Source organism: Cricetulus griseus (assembly GCF_003668045.3).
Source record: "Cricetulus griseus strain 17A/GY chromosome 1 unlocalized genomic scaffold, alternate assembly CriGri-PICRH-1.0 chr1_1, whole genome shotgun sequence".
Taxonomy (NCBI): Eukaryota; Metazoa; Chordata; class Mammalia; order Rodentia; family Cricetidae; genus Cricetulus; species Cricetulus griseus.
In genome coordinates, this window is record NW_023276807.1 from 78,104,606 (window position 1) to 78,121,007 (window position 16,402).

The following is a 16,402-nucleotide window of genomic DNA, read 5'->3' on the forward strand; positions in this document are numbered from 1 at the left end:
GGGGAAATCAAACTGAGGTTGTCAGCATCTTATGAGGTGGCAAGCACCTTATCCTCTGAGCCATCTTACTAGCCCTCAGGTCCCCAATTATGATCACATTATTGGACAGGCATTTTGGCCAAGGCATTAACCTACCCAAAGAAAAGGTTTGACTACTGCCCAGTTCCTGAGGGGCAACTCCTATATACCTGTAATATCCTACATCTTAAAAAGGTGACTGATTACGTGGCGACCTAGGGCTATACAGTATTCTATATGGTAGGTTCCTTAGATTAGGAGGCATCCTGGACCTCTGGAGGAGCTGGAGTCTAAGGTCTGCCAACCTTAAGTGACTCATCTCTAGTAAAACCCCTGGACACAAATACTTGGGTAAGCTGCTCTGGTGGATAATACCTTATATGCTGTCACACACCAAGGCTGGGAGAACTAAGTGCTGCCTGTATGACTGTCCCATTTGGTTTAATCTGTTGTGCTATTATTGTAAACTAACTAGAAGTAAAACAGCTTTGTTGAGTTCTTTTGAGTCTTTTCACTCATATTGTACCTAAAAGTGGTCTTGTGAACCTTCAGAACTATTTGAGTGAAACTGTAAAAGACAATTTTAGTAAAAATCTTTGCTGACAGGGTCAGCAAAATAGCTCAGCAAGTAAAGGAACTTGCTGCTGACCCCGCTGAATGGAGTCTGATCCTTGAATCTATAGGGTGTAAGAAAAGAACAGACTCTGTCAAGTTGTGCTCCTCCACACATGCTCCATCCCCATACAACATACAAACACACAAGTAAATAAACTAATACTTTAAAATTTTTTTCTAGGACAAATAAATGAAGCCTCAGGCATACATTATAATGTTATTTACTGAAAAAAAATATTACTGTGTATATCTATGTTGTAGAAGATGGATAAGCCAACACTGCAACTCTAAAAAAGGCTTTTAACTTTTTAAGTTTTGAAATTTATCATTTAAAAGTTACTTTTTGTGGACTTTGGGAGCCCAGTCCATATAGAGAATACTCCCTGAGCCAAGACACATGGGGGTGGGCCTAGGCCCTACCTCAAAGGAAATGTAAGACTCTGATGACAACCTATGGAAGGCCTCACCATCCAGGGGGAAGCAGAGAAGATATGTGACAGATAAGGTTTTAGTGGGGGGGGGTAGGGGAGGACGGGTGGGAGAAGGGAAATGGGATTGTCATGTAAAACAATCCTGTTCCTAATTCAAATAAAAAAAGTTGGAAAAAGAAAAAAAAAAAAAAACATACACAGAAAACAAAAAAAGTTACTTTTATGTGCCATTAAAAATATTCCAGCCAGGCAGTGGTAGTGCACGCCTTTAATCCCAGCCCTTGGGAGGCAGAGGCAGGAGGATCTCTGAGTTCCAGGCCAGCCTGGTCTACAGAGTGAGTGCCAGAACAGGCTCCAAAGCAATACAGAGAAACCATGTCTCAAAAAAAGAAAAAAAAAAAAAAAGTTTTATACTTTAAGTGTGTTTCTACTTTTACTTCATGGATAACAACACATCCTTCTTAAAAAATGTTTTATAGACCTGACTTTAACTATTTTTATTTGGCTGTTTTTAATTTGTGCCACATACTTCAAGAAACTGTAGCCAGACATACTGATGAAAACCCATTTTCCCAGCTTTAGAAGGTAGAAGCCAAAGGGTCAAGAGTTTGTGATCATTCCAGGGGTGACCAATAGCTTAAAAAAAAAAAAAAAAGGCCTGAGAAGACATGAAGGGTGCAATGTGGTATCACGGGAAAAGAAAATGGACATTAATAAACAGCTGAGATCTAAACAGAGAGTGAGTTTTAGTTAATAACATTTAAAACTAGTTTATTAACTGCATCTAATATTTTATATTCTAATAATATTCTAATATTCTTGTAAATACACAAGAGACTAATCTTGCTGCATTAGGTGGAGTTGAGTGCAGAATTATCTGGAGGGAGTTTTATAGGCACTCTAAACTACTTAGCACATTCCCCAGGCCCCAGTCCTCCTTCTGAGACACAGTTTCATACGAGGCTGAGGATGACGTTGGACTTCTAATCCTCTTGCTTTTACCTCCTGACTGTGTTGGGATTACAGGTGCTTGTTAGGCTTAACTAGCTTGTTAGATTCCAGGGCCTCTTGTATGCTAGGGAAGCACTCTACCAATTGAGTTACAGTCACAGTCTTGCTCACTTTAAAAAAAAAAAAATCTAAAAATTATGGTAATGCTGTTGTTGCTCCTAATTTAAAGTGAAAAAAGTTGCAAATGTAAAGCACTTCTTCTTTTTCCCTCCCTTGGCTTTCTTGGGACTTGCTTTGTAGGCCATGTAGACCATGATGGCCTTGCACTCAGGGCTCCACCTTCCTCTGTCTTCCTAGTGCTGGGATCAAAGGCAGTAGAGGAGAGGATTTATTTAGTATAAATCAGGACCTGGGTCAGATCATTGGCACCAGAAAAACACACATAAAAATTCATGCTAGAGTATTAAAATGTCAGCCTATTACCTTCCCATATTTAACACATGCTCCTGAAGTGAAAAGAAAAAATGAACTATGTGTATAATCATATTTATAAAGATATATTAAAACAAACCCTTACCTGACAAATTTTTTCCCAGATCTCATCACAGCCAGCTTTTTCTTGAAAACTTAGAGCCAAATCATAATTTTCAGCTTCTGACCAAACAATTAATGTATCCTGTTTAAAAAAAAAAAAAAAAAAGGTTTCTCATTACCACACTAGAGTACTGACAGTTAAAAATACATTCTGCTATGTCTTTAAAGTTTTATACTATACTCTCAATGAAAGAGAAACTCTGGTAAAGACAACAGTTAGTGGGCTCTAGCTAATCCTTTCTGAGCAAGACTGTAGACATTCTAACCGTTTACTTTCTGGAAAGTCAGCCATTCCATTCATCAACAACCTACATGTCTACCCTTTCTTTTCAACTGGTTGTCAAATGATTAAAAACATGCAAATACCTTCAGACAAATTTAGATTTAACCCTATTTTGGCTTATATCTAGAGGTTTATTTTTATGTGTGAATGTGGTGCTTTGGGCGGTATAGTGTGCCCCACAGTCTCTGACATTTGGATACTTGGTGCCCAGTTGGTGGTATTTGGGAAACCTTTCTGGCATTGGAGGTGGGCTTTCAGAGTTCTAACATCTGTACCATTTCTAGTTTGTTATTCTCTGCTTCAAGTTTGTGGCTAAAGATTAGACCCCGAGCTCGCAGCTTGCCTGCTGCCATTCTTCCCCACTATAACAGTGATGAACTCTTATGGACCCTGGAACTGTAAGCCCAAATAAACCCTTCCTAAGTTGCTTTGGTCATAGTATTTTGCCACAGAAACAGAGAAGCAACAAATACAGACAATGGTACCAGGGAATGGACTACTGCTGTGAAGAACCTGATCATGTGATTATATTTTTTTCAAAGACTATAGAAGACTTTATGAAGCTGGACCAGAAAATAGCTGACACTGTAAGCAGAGCTTTATAGACCATCATAGTAGGAGATTGAAAGTGTAGTGCTGAGAGCAATGTGGACTGTGGAGACTTGGCTCAGAGGTTTCAAAGAGGGACAATAGTAACAACCAAGCTAGAGACCAGTCTTGTGATATTTTGGCAGTGTGTGGCTGTTTTCTGTCCTTTTCCTGAGAATATGCCTGAGCCTAAATTAAAAGATAACAGCAGGTGGTAGTGGCTCATACCTTTTATCCCAGTACTCAGGGGGCAGAGGCAGGTGGATCTCTGTGAGTACGAACGAGGCCAGCCTGATCTTCATAGTGAGTTCCAGGCTAGTCAGAGTTACACAACGAGACCCTATGTCAATAAATACATAAATTTAAATTTATAAAAGGTAATTGGGGCTGGGAATGTAGATCAGTTGATAGACTGTGTCTAGCAGGCATGAAGCCCTGGGTTTGACCCTGCCCCCTCCCCATCTCCACACTGTCCTAGTCATTTTTCTGCTAGTATGATAAACTACATGATTGAAACAGCTGGAAGAGAGTTTATTTTCATCACTGAGGGAAGCCAAAATAGGAAAGCATGGCAGGAATCTGGAGGTAGGAATGGACACAAGACAATGGAGGAAAGCTGCTTATTGGTTTGCTCAGTTTATTTTTGTTTGTTTGGTTGTTGTTTTGGTTTTTCGAGACAGGGTTTCTCTGTAACTTTGGAAGCTGTCCTGGAACTCACTCTGTAGACCACGCTGGCCTCTGAACATAGCTCCTCCTGCCTCTGCTTCCTGAGAGCTGGGATTAAAGGCATGCACCACCACTACCCAGCTCAGTTTCTTATACAACCCAGGACCATCTGCCATGGAATGGCATCAATCAGTAATCAAGAAAATGCCCTACAATGTGCCCACCAGCCAACCGATGGAGTCAATCCTTTTAAATTTATTTATTTTACATCCTAACAGTAGTTTCCCCTCCTTGCTTTCCTTCCAGTTCACCCCCCCCCCCACTGCCTCCACTACCATCTCCCTAATCCACCCTCTGTTTCTCTTCAGAAAAGGGTAGGCCTCCCATGGATATCAGCAAAACATGGCTTATCAAGTTGCAGTAAGACTAAACATCTCAGCTGGGCGGTGGTGGAACCCACCTTTACTCCCAGCACTAGGGAGGCAGTTCAAGTCCAGCCTCAACTACAGAGCAAATTCTAGGGCAGCCAAGGCTTTTTACAAAGAAACCCTGTCTTGAAATACCAGAAAAAAAAAAAAAAATAATAGGGTCCCAAAAGAACAGGCCCTATTTCACTGTTAGGAGTCCCACCAGAAGACCAAGCTACACAGCTGTCACAAAATGCAGAAGGCCTAGGTAAGTCTAGAATCCAGTTTTCAATCAAGGTTCCTTCTTCCCATGTGACTCTAGTTTGTGTCCAGTTGGCAAAAATTTACTAGTATACACATAAGCTGAGTGTGCCTGTGCCTGCAATCCCAGCATTTGGGAACTCACAACCATCTATAATGAGATCTGGTACCCTCTTCTGGCATGCAGGTATACAGAATTCTGTGTGCATTATTTATATATCAGAGCTACTATAGTCAGATCCACTTAATGTATTTGAGCACCCACTCAGGGACCCCATTTTCCCCTCAGTCCAAATCATCTTAACAACCCATCTATAGAATGCTTCATGATTAGTAGTCTCCAAAACACTAATTATATGACTTAAGTCATTAATATCTTATATACAAGAAAATATTACAGCTGGGTGTTGATGGTGCACACCTTTAATCCCAGCACTTGGGCGACAGGCAGGCAAATCTCTGTGAGTTTGAGGCCAGCCTGGTCTACAGAGTGAGTGCCAGGATAGGCTCCAAAGTAATACAGAGAAAACACTGTCTTGAAAAACAAAAACAAAACAAACAAACAAACAAAAACAACAAAAAAGAAAGAAAGATACTACAAGTTAATCTCAGCACTTGAGGAGGCAGAAGCAGGTGATCTCTGTGACTTCAAGGAGAGTCTGGTCATTATATATGAGTTCTAGGCCAAACCTGCCTCAAAGCAACAATTACTCACACAATACACACACAAAAGAAACAAAGGGATTATATAAAGATGAAATAAGCAAAATGTTTAATATTTGAATGGTTATTTAATATTAACAATCACTATTTTTAGAACTATTTGCATATTAAATCTGCAAATGATAGTAGAAATTTATTATTATTATTATTATTCGAGACAGGGTTTCTCTGTATAGCTCTGGAACAAACTCTGTTGACCACGCTGGCCTTGAACTCACAAAGATCTGCTTGCATCTTCCTCCCAAGAACTGGGGAATTAAAGGCATGTGCCGCCACCACCTGGCTAAAATATTTTTTAATACTTAAAAATTTTTGTGGAGTCTTAACTTGTCAGAGTATTACAGCTTTCATTTTGTCACACCACTAAATGCTAACACTAGGAGTCTAAATGTCAGTTTGACCATTATCTTCATTTGTATTTATATTGTTAGGGTTTATTTATTTTGTTAGGGTTAGGTAGCTAGGCAACAATAACTGACAATATGAGCAAAACACCTCACAGAAATGTTATTTTTCATTCAGAAGGACACTCTTGAGAGAAAGGACTCAATCACGTGACTTACCAGACATCAACTACAAGTATAATCTCCTTTTGAGAAAACCAGGAAAAAGGCAGGTTTCTTTTAAAATCCTCAAATAGGGCAAGAGAGATGGATCCAATAGTTCTGGCCTCTGATCACCCACAGTCATGAGCACATGCCCCTGCCTACTTCCCACCCCTGATTAAAAATAAACAAGGGACTGGAGAGATGGCTCAGAGGTTAAGAGCACTGGTTGCCCTTCCAAAGGTCCCGAGTTCAATTCCCAGCACCCATATGGTGGCTCACAACCATCTGTAATGAGATCTGGTGCCCTCCTCTGGCCTGCAGGCATACATGCAGGCAGAACACTGCATACATAATAAATAAACCTTAAGAACAAAATGCAAACAAAGATAAATCTTTAAACTCTTCATGCTTCATACTATATATTCCATTTTTAATTATCACTACAACTGAAGAATAAAATTCAAATTGGTTATGTAGTTATCTAAGGCCCAAATCATTTTGACTCTGACTTCCTGAAAGGTATGTGCAGGAATATGTTGCTGTCACACTGGTTTCCTTAAACAGAGTATCACTTTCATCATTTGAGGTCTCCAATAAGAACTTATAATGGCTTACTTTTGTTTGGTGTAATGAACTCTCAAATAAAACAAAAACTTCTGTGAACAGACTTCCTGATATTCAAGCAGGAATATTATTGATTTCAGCAACTACCACCACCACCACCAAGAAGGAAGTTCTTACAGATTCCATCCAGCCTTTAACACTGTTGTTGTAATACACCTGCTTTACATTCCCATCCATAACCTTTCTGTACCTCAGCTGCCTCCACAGGAAATGCTTTCATTCATTTTCTGTGAGGTCTAGCAAAACAATTTCATTAGCTATCTTATTATATTGTTTCCCAAGATGAGGACTGACCTTTTACACTCATGAGCACACAACTATGTAAAATGTTAAGCTATATCCCTAACTTTTGATTTAGTCAAGATCAGTACGATTGATTTTAAGTAACTTAATCTGAAATGTATCACTTTGTTTCATGCTAATCACTTTCTTTTCTTCCTAATGTGTCCGCTTAAATACTCAAGTGTATTAAGAAAATACAACTTCCCATCCATCACCTTTTTCAGTATTGGACATGGTAGGGAAGTACTGTGAATTACTGACAGTTTTCTGCTGTTGTATTTATTCTAATACATTTTTTTATCTTATTTATTATGTATACATCATTCTGTTTCCATGTATATCTGCACACCAGAAGAGGGCATCAGATCTCATAACGGATGGTTGTGAGCCATCATGTGGTTGCTGGGAATTGAACTCAGGACCTTTGGAAGAGCAGTCGGTGCTCTTAACGTCTGAGCCATCTCTCCAGCCCCCTATTCTAATACATTTAAGTGAGCCCATTAATCTGATTCTTTGCTTTTGTGAAAGGGAAATTCGTATTCTGAGGAAACATTTAAGCAGTTGGATAATTTTGAGACTGTAACCGTGGATATTAAATAATTATTTGAGTTTATGCAACATTATTTTAATATAGTAAAATATTCTACAAACAAGCCATTTGCTAACATTTTAAATTAAAAATCCATCTATGAATGATATATTTGTTTTAACTTTGGAAACAACTTTCTAGACTAATGTATTTAAGACCTCACATGTTGACAAATGCTGTTAATGTAATAATTCTAGTAAACATAAAAACGATTCCAACTTGTGTAACTTGGTAAAAAGTGCAAACTGAGCAAGACTTTGGTTAAATAGGAAAAAACTGCATATATTACAAAGAAAGTACATTTAACATAACCTCAAATGGCTCTATGACTTCCACTAGAAAAATCAGGTGACTCCATTCACACTTTTTCATTCCTGTATTCACACAATGCTTTTCCATATTCCTTTCATTACCAGAGAATTCTCTTATAAACCTTAGAGTGACATGTGTGGCGTGTATGTATGAAAACACCATGAAGATATGCAGCCCTGAACTGTATACTTAAATGTGACTGGTTACAAAAAGCATTTTCAGATGTTATAAAGCTTTGATTTGATTTTTCTCCAATGCTTTGCATACTTAAGAGCATAAAAAAAATCCAACTTGTCTGGAACTAGTTTTCTAGACAGTGACATTATTCATTAAAGTATACTTCAAAATTCTTAAGTATTTAAAGAACCATCGTATATTTTGTAAATGGTAGAGGACTGTTTTATAATTAATAAGCCTCTGCACACACTTTCCAATTGTAATAGCAGCTAAAAGATCACTTACACAAGCCAAGAATTGTTATTTTTAACTAAATATGTAGGGAACTGCTTGACTTAGGAATCACACGAGCAAATGTTCTTATCATTTTATATTCATTTAGGTAGGACAAAGAAAGATGACAAAATATTAATATTTTTCCACAAACAAGCAAGCAAACAAGCAAAAACTCATCTTACAAAACTCAATGCAAACACAGAGTTAACTGTCTGCATGGTTGAGTTAGAAATCACATTTATTTAAATGTACTTAAACATATCTAAGATACAGGGAAACATTCAAATGTTCAAGACAAGTGTTTTAGTTGAATCCTTCACCAAAAGATAGACACATATAAAAATTATCTAAGAGAAAAAAAGCTATCAGTACTAAAATATTTCAAGGAACTAAGATTGTACTGCATGCATAAAGCGGTTATTTACATCAAAATTTTTACTATTAATAAGCTTTGCAATAGATATAATTTTACTTTTCTCTGAAGTGTTTATAGCATCCAAATTTTCATATACCTTGAAGAAAGGTAGACTTGATGCTATAATTATAAACCTAAAATAATTTATCTTTTGCTTACAAAGTCTGTCATTTCAACTTTATATAACAGCACATACACAGAGAGGAAATAATCCAATTTCTAGTAGGTATATGTCATACATCAGAATTTAATACATTTCAAAAAGCTATCTACAATAACACAAATTGTCAAAAAAGTGTGAAAATACAAATTTCAGAATACATGTAAAAAGTATGGTATCAATAGTGTAATAGCTTAAAAACACAAAAGACATATGCAGGACAGGCATAAAAGCATGTACAGAAAAAATACACAGCAATTTTAGTATAGAGTTACCACAGAAGAAATAGAGGTTGGACAAAATGGGATAGATAGAAAGGTGATTTTTTACCTTGAGTCATGTTAAACATTATAAAAGACTGAAAAGGATATAGTATGTTAATATTAGTAAATCTGAAGGTGTTGTAACAGAGGTTATTTTATTATTCTCTACACTACTCAACTTTGATAGTATTTCACAAAAATGAAAAATGCTATCATCTTCATGTTAACTAATTAGAAATATGAAAACAGATTTCCTTTTCCAAAGTGACAATATTAACAGAAATTTGTTACATAGTTATCATTATGTATATTTATAGAGTATCAATTGATCATATTAAAAAATATGCTTACAATTTAAGGCAGAATTTAAATGCTACTTAAAAAACCCCTTTAAAAGCCCCTATCCGTGGTCAAAGATCCAATTTCACACCACAATCAGGCTTTCCTTGCTTTAAAAGTATCCCTTTGAATTTTTTCCCCGTTTTTTTTTAATGTGTTGCTCTGACTGTCCTGGAATTCACTCTGTAGACCAGGCTGACCTCGAACTCACAGAGATACACCTGCCTCTGCCTCCCAAGTGGTAGGATTAAACGTGTGTACCACCACCACTCAATTTTTTTTCTTAATGGTAGTAACTCAACAGTTTGAATTTCCTTTTAAGCCTTTTCTTTCAAATGTGACTCAAAAACAATCGGTTTAGTGCAGAGCACATAGGAGAGACCTTACTTTAAACAAGACCAAAGAATACATTGTTTTCTAATACAAACAATGGCTCAATTCAAAAAGAATATTAAACTGCCAACATAAAAACTACTTTTCAGTTTGAAACTCTCCCAACCTGAAAGGCAAATGCATAAGACATAGTGTCTAGCTTTAGTTACCAAACTTCTGGATGACAGATGCAGTCTTTCAAATTAAAGATTTAATAACTACTTGCCTGCTGTTTCTGATATGCAGTGTTTGGATTTATCTTTGACTCCAAGAGTAGAGATCCTGAAAGAATTAAAAGAAAAAAAGGATGTAAGTCTCAAATTATAAAGCCTTCAATAGTACACATCTTACACGTTTCATGTCTTCTCACCAGCTGAACATCTAATGCTACAAAATGTATTTTAATTCATATTTTCTCTCCAGATCTAGGCTACATATTTAACTTATAGATCAACCTATCTCCAAATGTCTTTAGAGGGGAAAAAATTGTGTGAAACCAATATTCAGAATATGAGATAACTAAAATAAAACTTTTAAAGTCTAGTTGACCATTTGAAGACTAACAAAAGCTGTTTCACTGCATTTCCTTGGGGAGACTTACCATACAAATTACACTTACCCTTTTCCTATGACAGTGAACAACAAACCCACATAACGTATAAATAAATGCTTTTGACTACTAAAATGGGACTCTGCATTAGTATAACATCTGCCTCCCCCCAAAAAATCTAAGATTGTTATTCCTCTAACACCTACATGTATCAGTTGCTCCAACGGGGCAGTTCTTGAATACAAGTAGTAGCTGTTTTAACTATAGCTGTCAGTTTTTAATATTAGGATGTTTTCTATGAATTCTGCAATCAACAAATAAACCTCACAGTCGGCTTTAGTTTTCTAACTTGCCGAGACCGTGGAACCCATTTTTCCCCACTCTCTATAAAGGCAGTGTGGAGGGATCAGATAAAAAAGGGGGGGGGAGTGTAAGACGTTTGTACTCGTGTTTGTATCGTGGCAACAACAGTTTGTACTAACTCCAAGAAAAAGTCCGTTTTAGTTTTCCTCAGCAGTTCTTGAATACAAGTAAGTAGCTGTTTTAACTATGGCTGTCAGTTTTTAATATTAGGATGTTTTCTATGAATTCTGCAATCAACAAATAAACCTCACAGTCTGCTTTAGCTTTCTAACTTGCCGAGACCGTGGAACCCACTTTTCCCCACTCTCTATAAAGGCAGTGTGGAGAGATCAGAAAAAAAAAGGGGGGGGGAGTGTAAGACGTTTGTGCTCGTGTTTGTATCGTGGCAACAACAGTCTGTACTAACTCCAAGAAAAAGTCCGTTTTAGTTTTCCTCAGCACCTGCCGACTGCGACCACTGAAACCTGTTTCTTTCTGAGGCCCTCAGGCAGGAAAGTTTCACTAACCCCTTTTTTACTGGACACAGCACGCACGACATGACTACCTGAAGCGCGGAGGGGGTGTCACATATCACGAGCGAGACTCCTCTCTGGTCTCCTACCGACTTTCTAACCCTTCACATTCTAAAGCTCAACAACCAGGCAGGGACTGGAGGGGAAGGAGTCAAAAATCCTTAATGGGGACGGAGGCGGAGGAACCGGGAGTCCGCGTCTCCCGGGCGGAGGGGGATCGGGGCCCGGTGGTTTGTTTTTATCGTGGAGCGCGGCGAGCCGCCGGGAAGCTCGCTCGCTCTCTCGCTCGCTCGGGCTGTGCGGGCCCGCGGACGCTCTCCCAGCGCGGCGAGCCACCGGGAGGCAGGCTCGCTCGCTCGCTCGCTGGCTCACTCACCGTCGGACTCGGCACGCACCAGCAGCGACATCCCCTTCAGCTCCTCCACGTAGGTGGAGGAGACGTGCCCGGTGCCCCGGTCGTCCCACTGCCGGTCCTCGTTCAGGGTGTAGACCTTCACTCGCCGCCGTGTGTCCGACATGGTGGCTGCTGGCCCGGCGCTGCGGCCGCCGCCTCCTCGCTCGCCTCGCCGGGACCTCACCCCCGACGGCCGGTAGCGGTAGCGGCGGCGGCGGCGGCGGCTCCGGAGAGGCCCGACTTTACCATGGCTCCAGAGGCTTGGCCGCGAGAAGGGGTTTGACGAGAGCCATCGAGAGCCCTCCGCCCGTGCTCTCCGCTACGCCTCCTCCCTCCGCCCTGCGTACAACCACCGTCTCTCCCCTCTGCTCCCCGGAACTCGCTCGCTCTCCCGCTGCCGCCGCCCGCCGCGGTAACTACTACAGGTCCGCCATCTTGTAACCCGACTCTCCCTGCCTTTCTCTTCCTCTTCCCTCAGGTTCGCACGGGCTGACCTAGCAGGGGCTACGGCGGCCGACGAGTCCGAGGCGTAAGCACCTCCACCTCAGAACGCACTTCCGGAGAAGCCGAACCTGGCGCTCTCGCGAGGACTGCGCGGCTGGCTCGGGAATCTCAGCTGGGCGGGGAGTTCTCGCGAGCTTCCCTCCCTGCTCCGGGAGGCGGCGTCCGTAGACGGTGGCCGGAGCGGTGCGGGTGCGGGTGCGGGGCACGTGGTGGGCTGTCAGCTGTGGAGCTGCTCTCGGAGGAGAACAAAGCCAGGCAGAGGAGGCCGAGCGCCCACCGGAGTCCCTTACGGAATCTGCCTGGGAGGCGTCCCGCGGCCGCCGTGAGCAGGGGGCGGCTGCGGCGTCCCACAAAGGCGTTGGCGGCTCCGCTTCCCGCCGCGGCCTCGTGGTTCACCGGCCTTGGAGAGGCCGAGCTGGCGCCGCCTCGGGAAGACGCCGTGCGCGAAGGCGGGCCGGGCCGGGCCGGGCCGGGCCGAGCCTGGCCGGGCGAGCGGCCGCCCACCCCGGGGAGAGCTGGCCTGGCGTGCCCAAGAGCGAAGTCTCTTGAGCGGGTGCGACGCTCGCGCCGGACGGTCCCTCAACCCGAAAAGCGTGGGCTGAGTGTACACGGTGACCCCGCGGTGCGTGTCGGGAGCTGTAGTCATTGCCCTCGCCAGCGTGGGTGCTCGTGTTTGGACGAGATTAGCTAGGGCTGAACACTTCACCAGTGCGCTGAAAGTGGATCTTGAGTAAAAATAATTTCAGGATTTGATTTATAATTGCTTTTGTCTGAACGTACACTCTGGCATGCTGCTACCTGCCGGTAATGACTGTACTTGGGGACGCTGAGACAGGACCTGAGAGGTCCAGCTACCTATGATAAAAAGAATTGTTGTCCATACGTGCTGGGTATTGCTGTGACCGATAAGGACAAAGTGTACTTTGAGCTGGGGAAAATACAATTGGTTTTGGAAAGGCCATAGGAAGCTTTCCACGGGCCATATTTTAAACCAGTGTAGAGGACACTCCAGGGTGATTTCTAAGCGTCTTTCCATTGCCCTCTCCTCAGGAGAAGAGGCCTTGGCAAGAGCACTGGACATATTCTGGAAGCCCATTTAGCCTTTATGACAGGGAGTTCCAGGGTTTCCAGTAGTGTTTTTGGCTCCATTAATACTTTGAACTTCTAAATGCAGGGGCAGAAGGCTAGGTAGAGCAGGAATCTACAGTGCAGGGCCCAGTGCACACTCTAATCAGAAAGTAGTGCACAGCAACCATACCTTCCCTAACAGTCTTTTTCAAAAAAAAAAAAAAAATTCTAGTACAACTGAGCCCCTGATGTCCTTTGTTTTTTTTTTTGTTTGTTTGTTTGTTTATTTGTTTTGGTTTTTTTTTGGTTGTCCTTTGTTTTTTATAAGTAATATCTTTTTACATAAAAAAAGGGACAGAAACTTGCAATGCAGGGCCTCTTCAGCTCCTGCTTCTTGCTATTTGTTTTTTTTTTTTTTCTCCAGGAAACACTATATCATTCCCCATTAGAAACCCCTTCACTCCCACTTTTGTGTGTGATGCTAGAGTGGGGTCCATTTCCGGTGTGTGGCCTATATAGTTATACACTTGGTTTAATGCCACTATGACCATCTTGAAATAACAATTTTCAAACATTTTTCTTTTCCATTAGGTTTCATGGTGTATATTATTTTAGAGACTCATATGCAAGTGTGTGTGTAGTGTCTTGAATGATTAATTCCAGGACTCACATCAATACCAAATTCTGTGTATGCTGAAGTACCTTATATAAAATGGCATAAGTTTTGCTTACAACCTATCATGTTCTGCAGAATGATTTACATTATCTTTGGATTATAATAACTATTATAATACAAATGCTACTTAAATACTTGTTTAGAGAACAAATAAATACTAGATTGTTTAGAGAATGAATAATGGACAAAAATATGTTTAGCACAAAGTCCCTTTTAAAAGATTATTTTTCATTATGTACATGAATACATGTGGGTGTATGCATGTGAGTGCAGGTGTCCTCAGAGAACCAGAAGGTGTTGGGATACCCTAGAACTGCAGTTACAGATAGTTGTGAACAGCCCGATGTGGGTTCTGAATACTGAACTCTGGTCCTCTGCAAGCTCTTAACTGCTGAAACATCAGTGCCAAGAGGCTGAAAAATGACATTTGGTGAGGAGAGGGGTTTTGCCACAACATGGTCAGAGGACAACATGTCAAGAGTCACTTCCCTTCTTTCACCACATGGGTCCTGGAAATGAAACTCTGGTTGTCAATCTTGGTGGCAAGCACATTTACCCACAGACATCTCTGCCAGACACAGGCATTTTTGGATAATTAAAAATAAAAAAAAAGAGGTTGGTCAAATGAATGTATGCAAAACTCATAAATATGGAAGCCTGTAATCCCTCTTGCTTCTCTGAGGACCAGAACTGAGAAAGGTCAGGGTTCTCTAGAGGAACATAACTGATGGGAGATGGGGGGGAAACACACACACACACACACACACAAAGCTTACATGCTATGGGCCAGCTAGTCCAATAATGGCTTTCTACCAATGGAAGGTGTAAGAATCCAGTAGTTCATGCCACAAGGCTGAATGTCTCAGCTGGTCTTCCGTATTTGACAGAATCCCAAAGAAGTAGGGTCCAGTGAAGGAATGGACATGCTAGTGAAAGCAAAAGCAGGAACATGTAGGCAAAGAGCAATCTTCTTCCATGTTCACGGGCTACTAGCAGAAGGTATGGCCCAGATTAAAGGTGGATCTTTCCACCTCAAAAGATCTGGATTAAAAATGGGTCTTCAAATGATTTAAGAAAACAAAAGCCCCCCCCCCCCAAAAAAAAAACCCAGCCAGGTGGTGGTGGCACACACCTTTAATCCTAGCACTCAGGAAGGAGAGGCAGGTGGATCTATGGGAGTTCGAAGCCAGCCTGATCTACTGAGAGAGTTCTAGGACAGGCTTCAAAACTACAGAGAAACCCTGTCTTGAAAAAACAAAATTCCCAGTGTATTGTCTTAGGGTTTTGTTGCTGTGAAGAGACACCACGACCACAACTCTTATAGGGAAAAACATATAATTGGGGCTGGCTTATAGTTCAGAGATTCAGTCCCTTGTCACAGCAGTGCACAGGCCGATAAGGTGCTGGAGAGGTAGCTGAGAGTTCTACATCTGGGTCCACAGGCAGCAAGGAGAGTAGGCACTGGGCCTAGCCTGAACTTGTAAAACCCCAAAGCCTACCCCCCCAGTGACACTTCCTCTAACATGGCCACACCTCCTCCCTATGAGCCTTTAGAGTCCATTTTCATTCAAACTGCCACATGTACCTACCCAGCTGCTTGGGTTTTAGTTAATTCCACATGTAGTCAAGTTGGCAACCAAGAATAGCCGTCACAGGTGGTATAACTAAGTCAAGAAAAAAAAACATTTGGGAAATGGTTCTACTTAAGTCTTTGACACAATGTGGCCATTTTGGTGCTGATCACCACTACTGGGCTAAAAAAAAGGAGGGGAACCATGTTGCCTCTGCAAAAATTGGAGCACCTAAAAATACAGAGGAATAGAGACTGCAATTGAGATATTCATGGTATTTCTGAGGCTAAATAAATCTAGGTCAGAAGGCATAATCTTGAGCTCAGTTTTATTTCTTGCAGTTTAAGGGTAGACATGGGATTTGAGGGTCACAGAGCTCTGCTTAAAGATATTTTAATATACGAATGGTCAACCTAGTCCCTGCTATGTAATCAAGACTCTCGTCGGGAAACCAGAAGCCTGAAAGTGTGGATGAGAGTCCCTTAGGGAATTTGGTATTACGGATACCTCTGGACCCTCAGACCTTATAGAAGCAGCTCATAAGTCCCTGTGAAAGCATTTCCCTCCCTCTTGAAAGTCCTTTACTATATTTGCTCTGACTTTCTCTTCTAGCTGTGAAGCCATGGTAACTAGGTTTAAATCTTAGCACCATCTGTGGGGACTGTTAAGGAGGGTAGATTACCCACTGAAGGAACTAAAACAGCTAGCATATGGTATTGGGAAGTACACAGGATTAGGCTTTCAAAGTGTTCAGTTAGAGGGCTTTAGTTAGAGGGTTTCACTCACTTGTATTCTTTGGGAGCAGATATTTAACCTCCATATGGACTACAGGGATGGGACAAACTCGTGGCTGGCTTAGATCTTCAAAGC

At 41.4% G+C, this 16,402-nt stretch overlaps 1 protein-coding gene across 4 annotated transcripts in view; it reads right to left on the bottom strand.

Annotated features, from left to right (window-relative positions):
- The window catches only part of Ppp4r3b (protein phosphatase 4 regulatory subunit 3B), a 42,731-nt gene extending 30,510 nt beyond the window's left edge, over positions 1 to 12,221 (bottom strand). For all 4 annotated transcript variants that reach the window (XM_027387974.2, XM_027387972.2, XM_027387973.2 and 1 more), the window contains exons 1-3: positions 11,696 to 12,221; positions 10,121 to 10,176; positions 2,593 to 2,691 (exon numbers count right to left, since the gene is read on the bottom strand). In XM_027387974.2, the coding sequence (XP_027243775.1) occupies positions 2,593 to 2,691; positions 10,121 to 10,176; positions 11,696 to 11,837 (297 nt within the window). In that variant the 5' untranslated portion in view covers positions 11,838 to 12,221. The remainder of the gene's footprint in view (positions 1 to 2,592; positions 2,692 to 10,120; positions 10,177 to 11,695) is intronic.
- Positions 12,222 to 16,402: the final 4,181 nt, after the last annotated feature.